The sequence below is a fragment of the Branchiostoma lanceolatum genome, chromosome 14 (genome assembly GCF_035083965.1).
Source record: "Branchiostoma lanceolatum isolate klBraLanc5 chromosome 14, klBraLanc5.hap2, whole genome shotgun sequence".
Taxonomy (NCBI): Eukaryota; Metazoa; Chordata; class Leptocardii; order Amphioxiformes; family Branchiostomatidae; genus Branchiostoma; species Branchiostoma lanceolatum.
Window position 1 is genome coordinate 13,178,715 of NC_089735.1, and position 16,981 is coordinate 13,195,695.

The 16,981-nt window shown below is 42.1% G+C and overlaps 4 protein-coding genes across 4 annotated transcripts in view; 2 read left to right on the forward strand and 2 right to left on the reverse strand.

The window, feature by feature from the left end:
• Positions 1 to 768: 768 nt before the first annotated feature.
• LOC136448542 (membrane frizzled-related protein-like) lies at positions 769 to 4,453 on the reverse strand. Its single transcript, XM_066448145.1, has 6 exons — positions 4,319 to 4,453; positions 3,600 to 3,719; positions 2,982 to 3,116; positions 2,565 to 2,644; positions 2,238 to 2,335; positions 769 to 1,093 (listed from the first exon to the last, which is right to left on the reverse strand). Exons 1-6 carry the CDS (start codon positions 4,362 to 4,364, stop codon positions 904 to 906), a joined length of 669 nt encoding a protein of 222 aa, XP_066304242.1. The 5' UTR covers positions 4,365 to 4,453; the 3' UTR covers positions 769 to 903.
• Positions 4,454 to 6,854: 2,401 nt separating this feature from the next.
• Positions 6,855 to 11,204, forward strand: LOC136448594 (ribosome biogenesis protein wdr12-like). The gene is made up of 2 exons (XM_066448232.1): positions 6,855 to 7,230; positions 8,851 to 11,204. Exons 1-2 carry the CDS (start codon positions 6,888 to 6,890, stop codon positions 9,804 to 9,806), a joined length of 1,299 nt encoding a protein of 432 aa, XP_066304329.1. The 5' UTR covers positions 6,855 to 6,887; the 3' UTR covers positions 9,807 to 11,204.
• On the reverse strand, positions 10,550 to 14,101 carry LOC136448596 (triple specificity protein phosphatase PtpB-like). The gene is made up of 4 exons (XM_066448235.1): positions 14,002 to 14,101; positions 13,368 to 13,516; positions 12,143 to 12,267; positions 10,550 to 11,548 (listed from the first exon to the last, which is right to left on the reverse strand). Exons 1-4 carry the CDS (start codon positions 14,066 to 14,068, stop codon positions 11,464 to 11,466), a joined length of 426 nt encoding a protein of 141 aa, XP_066304332.1. The 5' UTR covers positions 14,069 to 14,101; the 3' UTR covers positions 10,550 to 11,463.
• A 1,346-nt stretch (positions 14,102 to 15,447) lies between these two features.
• Positions 15,448 to 16,981, forward strand: part of LOC136448595 (triple specificity protein phosphatase PtpB-like) — a 43,983-nt gene continuing 42,449 nt past the window's right edge. The window contains exons 1-2 of the mRNA XM_066448233.1: positions 15,448 to 15,862; positions 16,381 to 16,544. Of these exons, the coding sequence (XP_066304330.1) occupies positions 15,453 to 15,862; positions 16,381 to 16,544 (574 nt within the window). The 5' untranslated portion in view covers positions 15,448 to 15,452. The remainder of the gene's footprint in view (positions 15,863 to 16,380; positions 16,545 to 16,981) is intronic.

Consider the following 16,981-nt stretch of genomic DNA (forward strand, 5'->3'; position numbering starts at 1 on the left):
GTATAGAAAGAATCCAGAAAAGGGCCTGCAGAATCATGATGGGGAGCCATTTCCACTCATACTCCGACGCCCTGGTCTCTCTCAACCTGCAACGCCTATCTGAACGTAGACTGACTCTGTGCCAGGACTTTGCTCGTGCGATTACCAAATCAGGTAGATATGCAACCTGGCTTTCCCCAGCTGTCAACCAGCCACACAACATGAATCTGAGACATACCCGACTGTACAAACTGCCTACTGGGACTAAGCGGTACCTAACTAGCCCTGTTCCATCTTTATTGAACATTTTAAATGCATTGTAATAGACCTGTGCCCTAAATTGAATTCGACTCGTCTCGAATCGAGCTTTTCTGTAAATATTGTCTATTTTCGTTTGTCTTTTAATGGAAAATGTTGGTTATATTCAATTAGTATTGATTTTATTAATGACTTTTAGAATGCTGTATGATTATGTGTGACTTTTATAATAATGTATGCAAATGTGGATGTAAATAGCTGTACAGTTTAGCCCCATGGGCTACAAACAGTTTTTGTCCACCTTGAGTGAAATAAACCAGTCTACTACAAATTAACTCTAATTGTTTTGTTGTTTGGGGAGAGGGGCTTTTAGACAGGGCTTTTGATGTGGATCAGGTGATTTACGCTTATGTTTGCAACATATATACGTCTTTCTACCGTTGGGGGAGATACCATCATTATCTAAACGTCCCTCAATGCCTCATCGAGCTAGATTGATTTTGACGCAGTTACATCACCCATACGAGAAAATATTTTCTCAAGTTTTATTCAAGGTTTTCTTAAGGGAGGAGTTCCTCCTTTAATAGGAATGACTCCCTAGTGATGATGAGGTTTGTAGCGGTGCGCCTTTTCAACTCTTCACCTCTGCTTGGAGATCGTGTGATTTTAAGCACTAGGTGTCACAGCGGTGTAGGTGGCTTCAAAACCGTCGTACTCTCCGCTGTAGTCCGAGTAGAACCGGACGACGATCTGGTTACTGCTGGACTGGACAGGTCCAGGCGGGGTAGAGCCGCAGAACTTCCCGAGCAGTGGGGAGCTGACGGTCGGTCCGTCATAGACAGCCACGTAGTCGTACCTGTGAGTAAGTTATGTAGCATTAGCAAGAAACGGCTTTGGTTGAATCTTTGTGATGTGTCCTGGCAGGAAATTGGAAGTGTCGCAGAAGACGGGTTTGTACATGTGTATCTTTGCTGTTTGCTTTTTCTCTCTTGTTTTTCTAGTAATCATATAATTACAGGTTTGCGTAGCAAAACCTTTGTTGGATCCTTTGGTATGTGTGATGGTCGCCATCTTGATTTTGTGACGTCGCAGGGTAACCATACCATTTCATTGGGAGGGTTGTTTTTTGGGGTCGCTAGCGTTCTCTCTATTTTTAACTATCATACATTCAACTCAAATAAAAATTAAACAAAAATACCAATTCATATTCATTAAAAGACCCCGTAATCGCTGAACTAAAAGAGCAAACCTGAAGTATATGTATCACAAATACTTAACTCTAGTTAAGTTTTCTATCAGAGGAAAAATGCCTCATCATCATTGTCGGTCGACAGTGGCATCATGTAGTTAGACACACCAATACTATCGGTTTGTTAACTTTAACTATATACTGTTATATGCACTGTTATAATTGATTTAGTTGGGAAAATGCAAATTGTCTTTCCTGGCTTAGGTTGCTTTTTGTATATCCACATTGTATTGTTGTGTCTTTTTTTTCAAAAATGAATAAAGATTATGTTAAAAAAAAAAAAAACCTTAACTATATACTTATGAAATGACTGCTATCGCAATGTATTGATATGGGTCGCATGTGTTTGACCTCATTCATTTGACTTAACAAAATTGTTGTTCCATTTTATTTCAAAAATCCAACTAGAGTTAAATATTTGTGCTACATATACTTCAGGTTTGCTATGTTAGTTTAGCGATTACGGGCTATTTTTATAAATATGAATTGGTATTGATTTTTTTATTTTTGTTCTAGATGAATGTGTGATAGCTGTGTGCCCATTTGTTAAAACTAGAATAGAGAGAACGCTAGCAACCCAAAAAACACCCCTCCCAATGAAATGGTATGGCTACCCTGCGACGTCACAAAATCAAGATGGCGGACACCACACATGCCAACGGATCCAACAAAGGTTTTGCTTCGCAAACCTGTAAATATGCCCCTTCTTTATTTTGCTGTGTTTGTAGGGACGTTATGATGGCTTACGTACTCGCACAAAGAGTCTTCCTCTAGCGTGAAGCTGGTGAACTGCAGCATAATGGCGTTGCCAGCGCTGACCGAGATTGTCCACAGACAGTCCATGTTGTTCTGGTAAATAATAGTGACACGTGATGCCAGGTAGTGTAAAAGAACGCCATATGTTTGTCTGTATGTTTATTTATTTATTTCTTTGCATTTGTGTGGCAGATACAAATAATGTAGTAGTACAAGTAGTCTAAGATAAGATGTCTTTAGACCTACAAATGACATCGTCAAATTCTTGTCGAGCACAGCCGCAGACAAAAGAATTAGCATCATGTCGGAGAATATGTATCACCTGGTAGTTAGAGAGGGAGATAGTTCCCGAGTCCGAACCCTCCTGCACGTGGTTGCAGTTGCTACCTGCTCCGCCAGGGGCTACAGGACAAAAACTATTGTTATAAACTTTTAGTTTGTAAAGAGATAAAGTTAACTGATAGGAAGATTTCTACTGAAAGAACATGTACGGTGGCTCCAAATACTTTGATCCAAACAGTTGAAATTTAATTCACGGGCATTTTACTTCGATAAACTTTTATCATCATTTGTTTATACCACCTGTGCTCCTTACACTAGTGCCTGATACCACGCGTGCAGATAAATCTATTACATGGATTGATAGCTAGCTATCTAGCTACCTTTCTCAGTGCACAAACGATTGGACTTATGAATCTTTGTGTATTGTACAATAATTCAAGACGGTTTGCCCACGTACCCACAGTACTAGAACAGTCCTGTTCGTCACTGTTGTCCGAACAGTCGTCATCACCATCACATCTCCACACATCCGGGATACAGCGGCCACTGTTCGGACACTCAAACTGGTTGGCGTCACAGTTGTAGGGATGAGCTGAAGAGTAGGCCACACACAAAGGATTGAACGGGTAGTTAGTGAAGATCTTTCAAAGAAATGAACTGCTAATAACTCAGTCAAAAGTCACGGTGAATAAGTCGCCAAGGCCTCTCCTCGCCTCAGCCCTCCTCTCCCTGGACCCGCGACACCTTGGCGACCTCGCTGCGACCAAGCGGTTTGGCACCGCGCTAAACGAATTTCATCGTTAAAAAACGAATCTTTTTACGCTTTGTGTGATTTGTTGGTATTTTCAGTCATACTTGTACTCGGTCCAGTGAGAGGGGGGCTTAACCTCTCCCATTCTTCCTGTCCTATCCTCTCTCTCTCTCTCTCTCTCTCACGCAAACACACGCGAACACACACACACACACACACACACACACACACACACACACACACACACACACACACACACACACACACACACACACACACACACGCAAACACAAACGCGCGCTATTTTCTGTTTCCTAATCCTACCGTCGCAGTTCTCCTGTACTTCGTCCGAGCTGTCGTCACAGTCTTGCCAGCCATCGCATAGCCAGCTGGTCGTCACGCAGTCTGACCCGTCCTCACAGGAGAACTCGCCTGGATCACAGGCTTCGCGCAGGCACAAAAGAACAGGAACATGAAATAAAAGTCAGCATCTTTGTGCGTTCTGTTATCAATGGCGACATACTTACCCATATGACAGAGGGCGTTTGAATAGCCCCCTTCGCAGACTTCCTAGAACGGCGGCGTATATATTTAGGATGGGGGAGGGGCATGACGCGATTTCTTACACGGGCCAAGGTTCTCTAATGCCGGCAAGGGAGTTTCGCTGCCGAGGGAGTTATGTCGCCAAGGGACGACCGCCTTTCTAGAAAGTCTGCGAGGGAGGCTAGCGTTTGAACTGCTTTACAAGAATAATGCAAAATCCCCAAATAGCATATATAATCTCCGCGTTGTGGGCTGATATGGTGTTAGGTTTTTTTTGTGGTATTCTATGGAAGCCCGTGTGATACAACTCTAGAACCTCATGTGATACGGATAGTTTTCACACGGTCCGGAAAACCCGTATCAGGACCAGGCATGACATAAAAGACACTACCATATGTTCACCAAGTACGAGTAGCAACAACTTGCTCTCTCAGATTTTATACCGTACGTACAATATAACCTCGTCTCTGATGAAACAAATTAACTCTATCCATATTTACCTACTGCGGCCCTAAAAAGGAGAAGGAACACGACAGCAAACTCCATACCGACCACTGCAACAGACGCCTCAAACTGTATGCTTAGTTAGTATACAACACTCTGGTTTGAACTTACAAGCAACAGTAAATATCAATTTCTTTATCTTTCGGCAAACATATCGCATCCTGCTTGGCACGCAATATTTGAAGGACAGAAAAACTCAGGGCTAATGATTAAATTACAGTACATGTGCAAGTAACGTTATATAAGCCAGAAATTGTTTACTAATTAGAAGTGATTCATACCATATTATATCCAGTTGCTTTGAGTAATTGTTATTGGCGTATCTTATTGCATTTGTTTTGTTTTCTCATTCCTCTTAGCTATGGGCTCATTTCAAATTATTTGCAACACATGAAAATATGTGATAGTTACTGCTACCCTGTGAAAAGAAATACCGTCATGCTCAATGGCAAACCGCACATCGCAAATGAGTTTTAAACACTACTCGTATTAAGACTTTCTCAAATGGTAAAGGCCATCACTTAACTAAAAAAAAATCGCAACTGACAAAGTGCCACAGAAAAAAGAGGAGAAGTTCAATATTCTCGTGCGCCAGGACAAGAAGAACAAGAATAGCTGGACCTTCTCCAACCTAGCTATCTAACCCATGCATGCTCCTACAAGTTTGTGCATGTAACGTTACAGCAAGTCTGCGTATTTACGTGTATAGAAGAAAAATATCTAAGTATTTCAAATATGAGGGACAGGAACGCAGTCACAAGACTAAGAATCAGCTGCCACAAACTACATGTTGAAACGGGAAGACATACCCGCACTCCTCTAGAACAACGATTATGTAAACATTGTACTTTGAATAAAATTTTGTGGTAGAATGTGGATTATATACCAAAGAAAGAAATGAACTGTATATTGTAGAAAACCTATTTCTCTACTTCACACATTTAAGTACTGTACCAAAATTCATATTGCTAATGCAACTAGACAAACCTCCCATTGAAAAACAGGTCTGTTCTTTTATATCTACTACAGGGTGCGAAATACTTTTTTGAGCCAGGTTGCCCGGCGGGCAACCTGGGGGAAAAGCTAGGTTGCACATCAAAATTTCAGGTTGCCCCACCTACATTCACCATATGCGGTGACATTAAAAATGACATCTTTCGGGAGTGATATATTGGAATTTTCGAAAAAATTGGGCATAGGTTCCCCGGCTGGCCCCTATCCGGGGGCCCCGGTGCCTCAAGTTCAACAAGTTGAAAAATACACAATGGTATTTTTTTACTTGGAACAAGGCAAGTAATGATTCACATAACCTTGAATGATAAGTAAATAGATAACTCTAAAACTTATCTATTCACTAACATCCTGGAAAGTAATTTGAAAAAAATATTCATGCAAACTTATATACTGTCAGAAGTAAACACCAAAACAGTACAGTATTTCAAATCAGTTTTGTATATTTTTTTTTACAACAATACAACATCAATAAAGAAAAATTACTTAATTTTGCCCCTACAAATAAACTAGTAACTGTGTTGGAATCATTATCAAACTTTAATGAACCTGCAGTGTCAAACTCATCTAACGTTACATGCCAGAGTAGTGTCCTCATTTACATGAGACAGTACCTCATTTGTATGAAAGAGTACCTCATTTGCATGTTTGGAAGACTTGATGGGCAACAGTACCTCATTTACATGAGAGTACCTCATTTGCATGAAAAGTAGCTTATTTGCATGTTCAGGAGACTTCAAGGGTACACCACATGGTGACCATGTTGATTTGCCGACACTGCCGACGGCAGTTTATTCGCCTTTTTCCAGCGCTAATTTCACGATCTATGAACAGGTTTGGATGGTTTAGAACAAAAAGGTGTTGATTTCTGTGTTTCAATTGAAAATTTACTGAATTTTATGAAAGTGACACTGTTTTTGTGAGCTTACTCGGCTCAAATTGGGTTCTCAGGCTTCATAATCTTGGGTTGCGCACTGCGCTAGCTGCGTGTGGGAATTAGTTGCGCCAAGCAAAATGTGCTTGCGCGGCGCAAGTGCGCAACCGGGTATTTCGCACCCTGTTACTATAACCGAAAAGCGAGAAGTAGAATTTATCTAATGATAGTCATGTTCTTTTATATCCGTTAACTGTACTTGTATTTTGTTTTGCTGTGACCTGTACTTAGCCAAGTGTGCCAGAAATGTGCAATAAAGGTCTTCATTTATTCATTCATTCATTATCTAGGATCTATCTAAAATCTATTCGGCTCTGATCATGATACCGAACCAAACTTGTGACTCCACAGGTGGTTTTGACCTTTGACGTTTTGACCCTGTTTGACCCCTGTTTGACCTAACTTTCATTAACCAACCGCTGCAAACCGTATAAAGCTGCATTTGCTGACTTGAGTGTATTATTTGCATGAATTTTCCTACAAAATAATTGACAAAGCCGAAATATGATTTGTAAGATGTGTAAATGCTCGTATGTTTGTATGAAATATGACCATCGCGTTTTACAGGTCTAGATCTTTACGTTTTGATGCCATCTGACTAGCCAAGGCTTGTGGACAAAATGGCGTCGTCCGGGCCCCACGTGCAGGCAAAGTTCTTCACAAAACAACCTCAGTTCACCGTCAGCGAGGACGTCTTCTCCGTCCCTGCGACTGTCACCACTCTAGAACTCAACGATCTCATCAACGGGCTCCTGAATTCCGCCGATGGCGATGGGGAAAGCTTGCGGAGGGACTTCGACTTTTTGGTCGAGGGCGAGTTCCTACGTTTACCTCTCAACACGCACATGCAGAACAAGTCGTTGACTGCAGAAAGAGTTGTGTCCGTCGAGTTCTTGTTACGGCAACCAGCACCAGAACCAAGCACAACTATCCAACAGGAAGACTGGATAAGCAGCGTTCAAGGTTTGTACAACTTGGTATAGTGCGAGTTAGCTTGGGTGCATGTCCTGATTTGTCCAGCGCCAAAGTGGGGAGGGGGGCGGAAACGTTAGGAAAAGTCAGGTCAAGGTTGCAGACCACAGTATTTCTCCTATAGGGATTTATATAGTTAAGGATCCCAAGGTGAGAAGCTTCGACGCTTGAAAATTTATAGAAAGGTGCACAATTAGGGTGCCAGATTTTTATATGTTTGATTTCAAGGTTCAATCTACAAAATGCATGCAAAATGAGGTTAAATTTGCCGGCTCGTTCTCTTTTAAAAGCCACTTTGATATGACCCCAGCGGAGGTCAACGTACTGCAGGCGACTTACATTAGTCGGGCGGTAACAATATCGAGGCGCGAATCCAACCCGACCGAACAAACATCGTAATCAAACTCGTACTGTCTCAAAACTGACGTATTCCTCTGCCATTCACCACAGTTTCAGCCTCGCTAACGTGCACAAAAAAAAAAACTACGGCCTTTTCAAGCAATGTGACGCACTACTTCGTACCCGAACTACTATTGTCCACGGGGGTCGCCCATTAATACTGTGTTCTGCGACCTTAAGGTAGCAGTACACAGTTTTCGGCCTATGGGGTTGCTATAGTTAAGCACCACAAAGTGACCGACATCGACGTGGATAAAATCATAGTAGGTTACCCTACAAAATCACGACAAACGAATATGTTGAAGTCAATGGTACAATCTACAAAATAACTGAAAACAAAAAAAAGTTATTGTTTCATAACAATTTCATGGCCACTTTGATGTGGGGTCATACGGAGCTGCAGCTGATTCACCTCGGCAGGCAGCTGCAAAAGTCACGCGCATTTATACGCTGAATGGGAAAACTTCACAATCTCATTCGTATGATCTAAAAGCCCACTTATCATACTGCCATACAGTAAAGTTTGTGCCTCGCTGGCATTCACATCAACGTTTTTACACATGGTTCAAGGTTTAGGGCACACTATTTTCTTACCGCTTCGTCACAGACTCCGGGGGTCATGGCGAAATACTGTGTGCTGCTACCTTAAGCCATGAGTCATGAAGATCTTAAAACCTAGAGAGATCACAGATGTGAACCTGAAACCCACCACCTAGAAACCATGGATTGCGAAATAATAGACGTAAAACAAGGACAGCAAAAACAAGGGAGGCGAAATAAAAACAAGAGTTAAGTACTAGTATTTGTCCTGCATATACTTCAGGTTTGCTATGTTAGTTTAGCGATTACGGTGTCTTTTGATGAATATGAATTGGTATTGAATTTTTATTTGAGTTGAATGTGTGATAGTTGTGTGCCGATTTGTTAAAAATAGAGAGAACGCTAGCGACCCAAAAAAACACCCCGCCCAATGAAATGGCATGGCGAACCTGTGACGTCACAAAATCAAGTTGGCGGCCACCAAACATGCCAATGGATCCAACAAAGGTTTTGCTACGCAAACCTGTAAAAAAAATCATGGTAATCCCCCCCCTATTGTTCTCTTGCATCACCATCCCAACCACAAACTATGGAAAAATGAAAGGGGAAAAAATTCATGTTTTTTTTTTTTTTCAAACCTGACCTTACCCCTATGTTATTTCTGAATTACAGGTAACAGAGATTGTATCCTCTCTGGGTCCTATGACTCTACCGTCCAAGTATGGACTAGAACAGGTCAGAGCCTGGTCACAGGAACTGGACACACAGAGCCGGTCAAGGCAGTGGCATGGGTCAAGCAGGAAGCAACCGGTGGGCAGTTCCTCAGTGCCTCACAGGACCAGCTCATCGTCCTGTGGGACTGGGACAGGGAGGGTGGGACTGCAGTACCAAGCCTGTGCTGTAGGGGGCATGCTCGCAGTGTTGACTGCCTGGCCACCCACCCAACAGCAGACAGGTTTGCAAGTGGCTCCTGGGACAAGATGATAAAACTCTGGTCCCTGGGTGATGCAGGGGAGGAGGAGGAGGAAGAACGTCCACGAGGCAAGAAGAAGGCAAAGCAGGAGCAGCTTGGACCGACAAGAACGCCACTAATGACACTACAGGGGCACAGCGAAGCCGTCACATCAGTCGCCTGGGTAGATGACGTCACCTTGTGCAGTGCATCATGGGACCACACCATCCGAACGTGGGATGCGGAGGCTGGTGTCCCAAAAGAGACGTTAACAGGATCCAAGGCCTTTCACTCTGTTTCCTACTCCAATCTCAGCCACCTGCTTGCTTCGGGCAGCTCGGACAGACACGTTCGCCTCTGGGACTTGAGAAGTCAGAAGGGTGTGTTGGTGGAGTCCACGCTCACAGCGCACCAAGGGTGGGTGTCCGCCGTAGCCTGGTCCCCGACAAACCAGTATCACCTCATCTCGGCCTCGTACGACAAAACGCTAAAGCTGTGGGACACGCGCAGCCCGCGAGCGCCGCTGTACAACATGTCAGGACACAGAGAGAAACTGCTGTGTGCAGACTGGTCCACTCCGGATCTGTTGATTTGTGGGGGGGCAGAAAAGCAACTGTGCACATTCTCATACTCTAACCTGCTGACCAGTATGCCTGACAGGCAACAGGGAAACTAGAGGGGTACTATAGACTAGAATACAGAAAATAGGCAGCAGTAGAGAGCTAGCTGTGTACCAGTACATTGTACCAATACAGTACCGGGTACAATCAATTACTAGTAGGTACAGGTCCAAAATACCTGAACCCTGGTGACCGTGTACCGGTACTGAACCGGTACTGATCAGGTCAACTTGTCAAGCCTGACTCAGGTGGCCACATTGACAGATAAAATTACTATGAAATTACCGTGGCATTGCACTAAAGCCACATCTATACTTTACTCCAGCACACAAAACACATTTGCAAGGCTGTAGTCAAATTATCTGTGTTTCATAGAAATAATACCAAGCACAATTAAATATTATGTTGTTACCAGTTCAAACATGCTTTTATCTTTATTGAAAATCTACCATTTTCTGAACAAGTCCGGACCTGTACCTAAACCCGTGTACCTGTACCTTAAATTTGTTTAGGTACACAGCTCTAATAGAATAGGATACAGACAACAGACAGGAGGCACATTAATCAACTAGATACATTTTGAAGGAGGAAACATCTGAAATTCCACCTTTAATGTAGTGTGTACCCAGAAGAAAATGAGTTGAATCGTACCAATTGTAGACTGTCCTTCATGGCATTTAACTTCATTTAATTTCAATTTAGATAATATAAAATCTGCTACAAATTGGTTTGTATTGTATCTTACACTACTTATTGCTTTGAGTTGAAGTATAGATATCAAACATACAGACTACAAAGGTGAGCTAAACAAACTGTTTAATCATATGCATTGCATTCCATGTGCCAAGTTTAACGCAAGTTAAGTCTGTTTAAACTGATTGGATTGATCACAGTTACTATTTTTTGTGGTTTACCACTTACATTGTACTTTAATATTGCTTTCAGGAAGATGGTACAAAAGTGAGATGTATGAGTTTCATTTTTGCCAAAGGTTAAGTTTGATATAGCCCTTGCCCCATCACTCATTGTAAAACAATATAATGAAAAAAGAAGTTGAGAAAAGATTGAATTCTGTATTGACATCCAAATCGACATCCAAAATGAAGTATTCATTCTATGCTAACAGAAATTAAAAGTCATATACGTTCTGGACTAGTGTTATTAGATAACACTTGTGTTTTCCTAATATAGACTATACATGTACATACATGTAGCTGTCTAGCAGTGTATTAACATGAAATACAGTGACTATATCTGTATTTTATTCGCATCTAAATATCGACAAAAGCTGATGGTACAACATACTGATATCTTGATTCACATGTTATATATAAACTATTCTTCAAGTTTTGCATAAAGTTTATCTTTCTGCTCCCAAAAAATGTGTATACTCTCAATTTTTGTTGACAATGACATGCATATACATGCCAAGAGCTATGGCCACACTAATTTAATATTTTGGTTAACAATTTTTTTTTAAATTTTAGCACAAGGACATCATTAAAACAGACAGCTGGGGTGAAAACTTGCACCTGACCCTGTTCACTCCCTGAAACTGTGTGCACCAAAGTACTTTCCTCTGTGATTCTGTTTTCATGTTGATTTTCCAATCTAGCATTTTTTTAAAATTTCGTTAACCAAGAAATCAACTTGATGTGGCCTATGGGATATTTTCATGTTCAGGCTTGTGGGGAGTACAGTGAAATTGATCTGCTATCCCTGCATATTTCCCCTCATCTCTTTTAAATCCTCCATGGAGAAACCAATGGACAGCAAGTAGGATTCCACAGAGCCATACCTGTGGAGGCAAATAGTGCGGAAAGTCTGTCAGCTTCATGATTTTTCCCTCATAGTGGATTTGTATACAGTGAGGTAGCCTCCTTCGCAGACTTCCTACAACAGCGGCGTATATATCTGGGGAGGGGGGTGACTCGATTTTTTACACGGGCCAAGGTTCTCTAATGCTGGCAAAGAAGTTTCGCTGCCTAGGGAGTTATGTCGCCGAGGGACGACCGCCAGTCTATGAAACTCGAAAGTAGCGAAACTCCCTTGCCGGCATAAGAGAACCTTGGCCCGTGTAAGAAATCAGATCACCTCCCTAGCCTCTAATCAGGCACAATGGATTGCAAAGACCATATCCAACTGGAAGAAGGAGCTTGTATATCCAAGTTGGGCTGCAAAAGCAACTTCTTTCTGCCAGTTGGATACGGTCTTCGCAACCTATAGATCTGCTTGGAGATTATCACTTCCCCCCCTCCCCAAATATATACGCCGCCGTTCTAGGAAGTCTGCGAAGGAGGCTAATAGTGAGGCTCTCACTGTTTCATCCAACAACTGAAAAGACAAATGTGACATGCATTGCAAGATAGACGAAAAAGGGTGGATGACATACTTCTGATCAATATACTCCAGGAGTTTCTGCATGGTTTCCTTGCGGGCCCCAAGGTAGGACTTTGGTGCATCAAACCTCGCAATAACCTCATCATACATCATCTGGTATAATGATTTGGTCCCTTCCTTAAAAACAAAACAACAACAAACAATTAAAGGTTTGCGTACACATTCGACTCGTATAGAAAGAAAAATTCAATACCAATTTATATTTATTAAAAGACCCTGTAATCGCTGAACTAAAATAGCAAACCTGAAGTATATGAAGCACAAATACTTAACTCTAGTTTAGTTAATTGCAACCCAAGCAATATTAGGCCCAAAAAATCGGATTTTGAAAATCAATTTATCTAGTCATTTCTATACATGGTTAGTTCAAACAACACTATCACAATGTACGTATAGCAACGTCCATGATGCAAATATGTAACTTAGTTGTAATGTGAGAACTCACTGAAAATCATTGCCGGGGTTTTTGTAGGCTCACAAAACTCAAGGGGTATGTACAGGGGGGTTAGACTCCTATGATTGCCCAAATTTTGTGATTTCTGTGCTTAGATAGACCATATCCATCTTTTGAAGTGCGTATTTTACAAAGTTGGAATTAATGCCCCCCCCCAATACTTGGATCATCATATGGCATGTTTCTACATGGTTTTAAAAATCCTCAAAGTATGAAGTTATTACACAAATGTGCAAGACAGTGTTAGTAAATGTCACTATAAATAAATATAGATCTCAGCATTTTTTTTATTTCCATTTTTTGGTCCCTACTATTGCTTTGGTTGCCTTTAAGAAATGTTAAAATGACAGCTTGGATGGTCCAAATCAACGTTAAATGGAGGTCCCGTGTTTGAGGAGAGCCACACCTCAAGCACGCTAAAGAACCCAACACACTTATCGAAAAGAGTAGGGATCCTTCCCAGTGTGTGTGGATCATATAGATCGGTCCGGATATGCAGCTTGTACTCTTCAGTACAAAGCTGGTGTGTTATGCCTTCATGCGGTTTACCGGGTATGCAATACAATCAAATCCCCAAGACCCCATACATTACTAAAATATCATACAGATTTAGTTCAGCAGTCCATCTTTTTCTCCTCTCTGAAAACAGCCCTTAGGCTAAAGGCTTTTTTTAGGGACTTTGCATTTAGCACTAAGGACAGGTCTAGTCATATATATAGTCCATATCAGATGAAACTAGTACATGTAGTAGGCACTCCCTGACCTCAGATTTGTGATAGTCTTCAATGATGTCTGCTTTCTTCCTACCCAGCATTCCCTGTACCAACGCAGCAATGATTGCCGTCCTGTCTTTGCCGTATTTACAGGAGACTATAGCCGGTTGGTTTTGTGGGTCCGATAAAATCTTCAGGGCTGAAAAAAAGTAGAAAAGGCAAGTTTATCAACAAATGCAAATGAAGGACACTGCTGTGATTTAAATGCTAAAAGAAACAGCAGAATCTCTAGCCTTGAAATAAAGATCATTACATGTACATGTTGCTAGCATCGTGTGGCACAATCGGTAGAGTGTTTCTCCCAGAACCGAGAGGTCCCGAGTTCGAAACCCCGATATGCCCCGATGTTGTGTCCTTGGGAAAGGCACGACTTTACCCGACTTTCCTCACTCCACCCAGGTGTGAATGGGTACCTGACTTCGGTTGGGGAAGGTCATATTGAGGTCACCTGCTGGCCAGACCCTTGCGGCAGTTCCACAAAGTGAAAGTGTGGAGCAAATATGTATCTGTTCTGTATTATATGATTGTAAACCCTGCAGCAATTCAGCACTGGCTGCCATTGCACGGGTAATTTCTGGCCAATAAATCATTATTATTATCATTATGAATGCAAATTTACTGTACCTGCAAACATGCTCCCAGTCGAAAAGTCCACCATGTCCTTGTACCATTGAAGGATCCCTTGGTCCATGGACAGCACGATGGTGACTGTCACTTTTTTCAAATACTTTTGGTACGCAGAGCAGTATCAACGAGCCATGCCAGGATCATAGTAAGAATGATGTATATCTTAAGGTACCAAGGCTTTCGCTGTAGAACTCCCGTAAAAAACTGCCTGTTGTAGCAACTCAATAAGTAGTGCCTCTTGTCTTGGTGCGACCCCGTCTCTTTGACTGACAAGCGGAGCTCTGCTGGTTGAGGTTTACGGTCCTGTACCTCCACTTCAACCACCTGAAATGTGTTATCCATTAGCCTCGGAGCGCTGGATTCGTTGAATTCTTCAATGGATCGCAAGTCGACTATAGTTTTGATGCCGAGATTTGACAGTTTTTTTATGTCGTCTGGTGTGACGTTGTCAACGGTTGAGCTGCGGTACAGCTTCCCGGCAACCACGGCGCGAAAGTTGGGGAGAGATTGAAACTCCATGTGGATTCTTCTAAATGACAATGGGAGTGAGAGAGAAAGTAAGAAAAGAATAACATTATCTACATACTAAAGTCTTGTTATCCCGTAAGGTTGCCGGCATTACGTTACAGATTCTATACCCTACGAGATATTAAAACAGGAAGTTCAGCTGCAGTACCGTAACAAGCCGCTAGGGGACCCAAAATCTAATCATTTCCATGTCTCATCAAGATCTACCCACCTACCAAATATCAAGACAATCCATCCAAGCCTTCTTGAGTTATGCTGTTTGTTACAAACAAACACACACACACACACACACACGCTACCCTCTGCATAACCTTCTCGGACATGCACAATGGAATATCTCACAATGAACGGTAAAAACAGTAGATATACGTTAGAGTAGGTCCATGCAGATAGTATATAAGTCTCAAAATTATGACCTTTAGACATTAGCCCCTGTGTGACACCTGGTTAAACAAGACAATTAATGGTCCGCTGATGCCGCGGGTTATCGCGAAGACGTTGAACGAGTTCTGGTCGACCATAGGCCTTCTGTTGTTGATAACAATGCATAACAATTTAACATTAAAAACACAAATAATAGCTTATATTGCTCATTTCACTTTCTTTATGAGGTCCACTTTCAACTTACTCGAGAATGTGTAAATACAATAAACCCTCTGTTGAAAAATGGAATCGTCCTCTTGGTCAAATTGCGATGGACTGTCCCACAAAATTATTGTAAAAGGGCCCAGAGAAGAATTTTAATAAGATTGTAGCAGACTCCTCCTCTATATAGTGCTGATTGTAGTATATTATAAATATATGAACTAGTTATATGTAATAGTGTATGAGGCTAGATGCTACATACAATTGTATATAGTCATTTAGTCTATCTACTTTCACCCCTCAACATCTTTTTGAAACAGTCCTATGTTACCAAGATGGCGACTACCATCAGTCAAAATTCGCCGGTGCAGCTAAAATCCCTCCCAAACTTTCGTCCCGTCGTCCCGGGCCGGCTCTATCGTTCCTCCCGCCCAGATTTGATCACAGAAAAGGACTTCGAGACAGTACAGAGGCTGGGGTTACGCTGCATCGTCGATTTTCGTTCCGTAGCGGAGTACCGATCTTTCAAAGGGAAGACAAAGTTCGTGGACGAAGACTTCCGGGTTGTGAAAGTCAAGCCTCCCACGAGGGGGGACCGGTCCAACGGTCTACGGTACCAGTACTACAACAACGGGGGTCATGGGGGAACGGGGTCTAACGGAGATGTCAAGTCCAAGGGCTTTCATTACTTTATCAACTTCTTCACCATGCACTACATCTGGAGGGTATTTACACGGGTTCCATGGTAAGAAGGGGGGGGGGGGGGGGGGCAATTCTCATTTCATTTTATACTGTCCGATTTATCATCTGTTGTTCATCTGTGCTTGCCCCTCAGATGTCGATGTCATTGATGAGAACAATTAGGCAGGTTAAAAATCTTCTTTTTTTTTCAACCAGAAACCAACGAAAAAAGATTTTTTCATGGTGATATTGTTTTGAGTGTGTTTGGGTGTGTGTTTGCGTGTGTGTATGTGTGTATAACTGAAGAACGTCTGAATGGATTGTAATGATATTTAGTATGTTGGTAGGTGTCGGGAGGAGAAAGGTCAAGGTCGATTTTGGGCCCCCTGGTATGTGTCACTGGAACTGCAATGGCGTATTTGTCAAAAATCCTCTAAGGAGAAAAACTGAAGAAAGGAGCAACAGATTTTCATGTTATTGCAAATTAAGCAAATTGGGTCTGAATTTGTATAAGTAATGAGGATTATCTATATTTCCATTCTCGTTCAATTTGTATTGACTAAAGCAGTTTGTGCCTTGCAGGTATATGCAGCTGTATTCCCTCATGTACCTTGTGTACGATCTCATCTTCTGGACCAACTACGTTCACTTTGTCAGGTTCTTTGCCCGCAACTCCCTGAACAAAGCAGGCCTGACCTGCCAGTATATAGATATTGTGGAACTCAGCCAAGGAGCAATATATTCTGGTAAGCTTAAGTTTTGATTGTCATCAGTCTGTTGCCAGTGTAACATAACATGGGTGCCATCCTATTTCTACTGGGGCTCCTACACCTAAAGGGTAGCGAGTGTAGGAGCCCCGGTAGAAATACATGTAGGATTGTGTAACAGGTCAAAATATATATGTTGCTGGCCCAAACTTACGGTGGCCCACAGGAACACGGCGTATTTTTTTATATCTGGGTTTATTTTCAACTTTTTTTTCCTGCGTGAAAATTTTTCGCACTTTTTTTTGTTTTGCAAAAAAATTTTCTTCTTTTTTTTTGTGGGCATTAATGTACCCTCCCCGACAACGCACCGTCCCCAGGTCAAAGGTCGTGCCCAGGGTGCATGGTGGGACACGTGCCACCGGCACCGCGTGTGCACACTGTGACAGACTGACTGAATCGTAAGCATTTTGGTACAA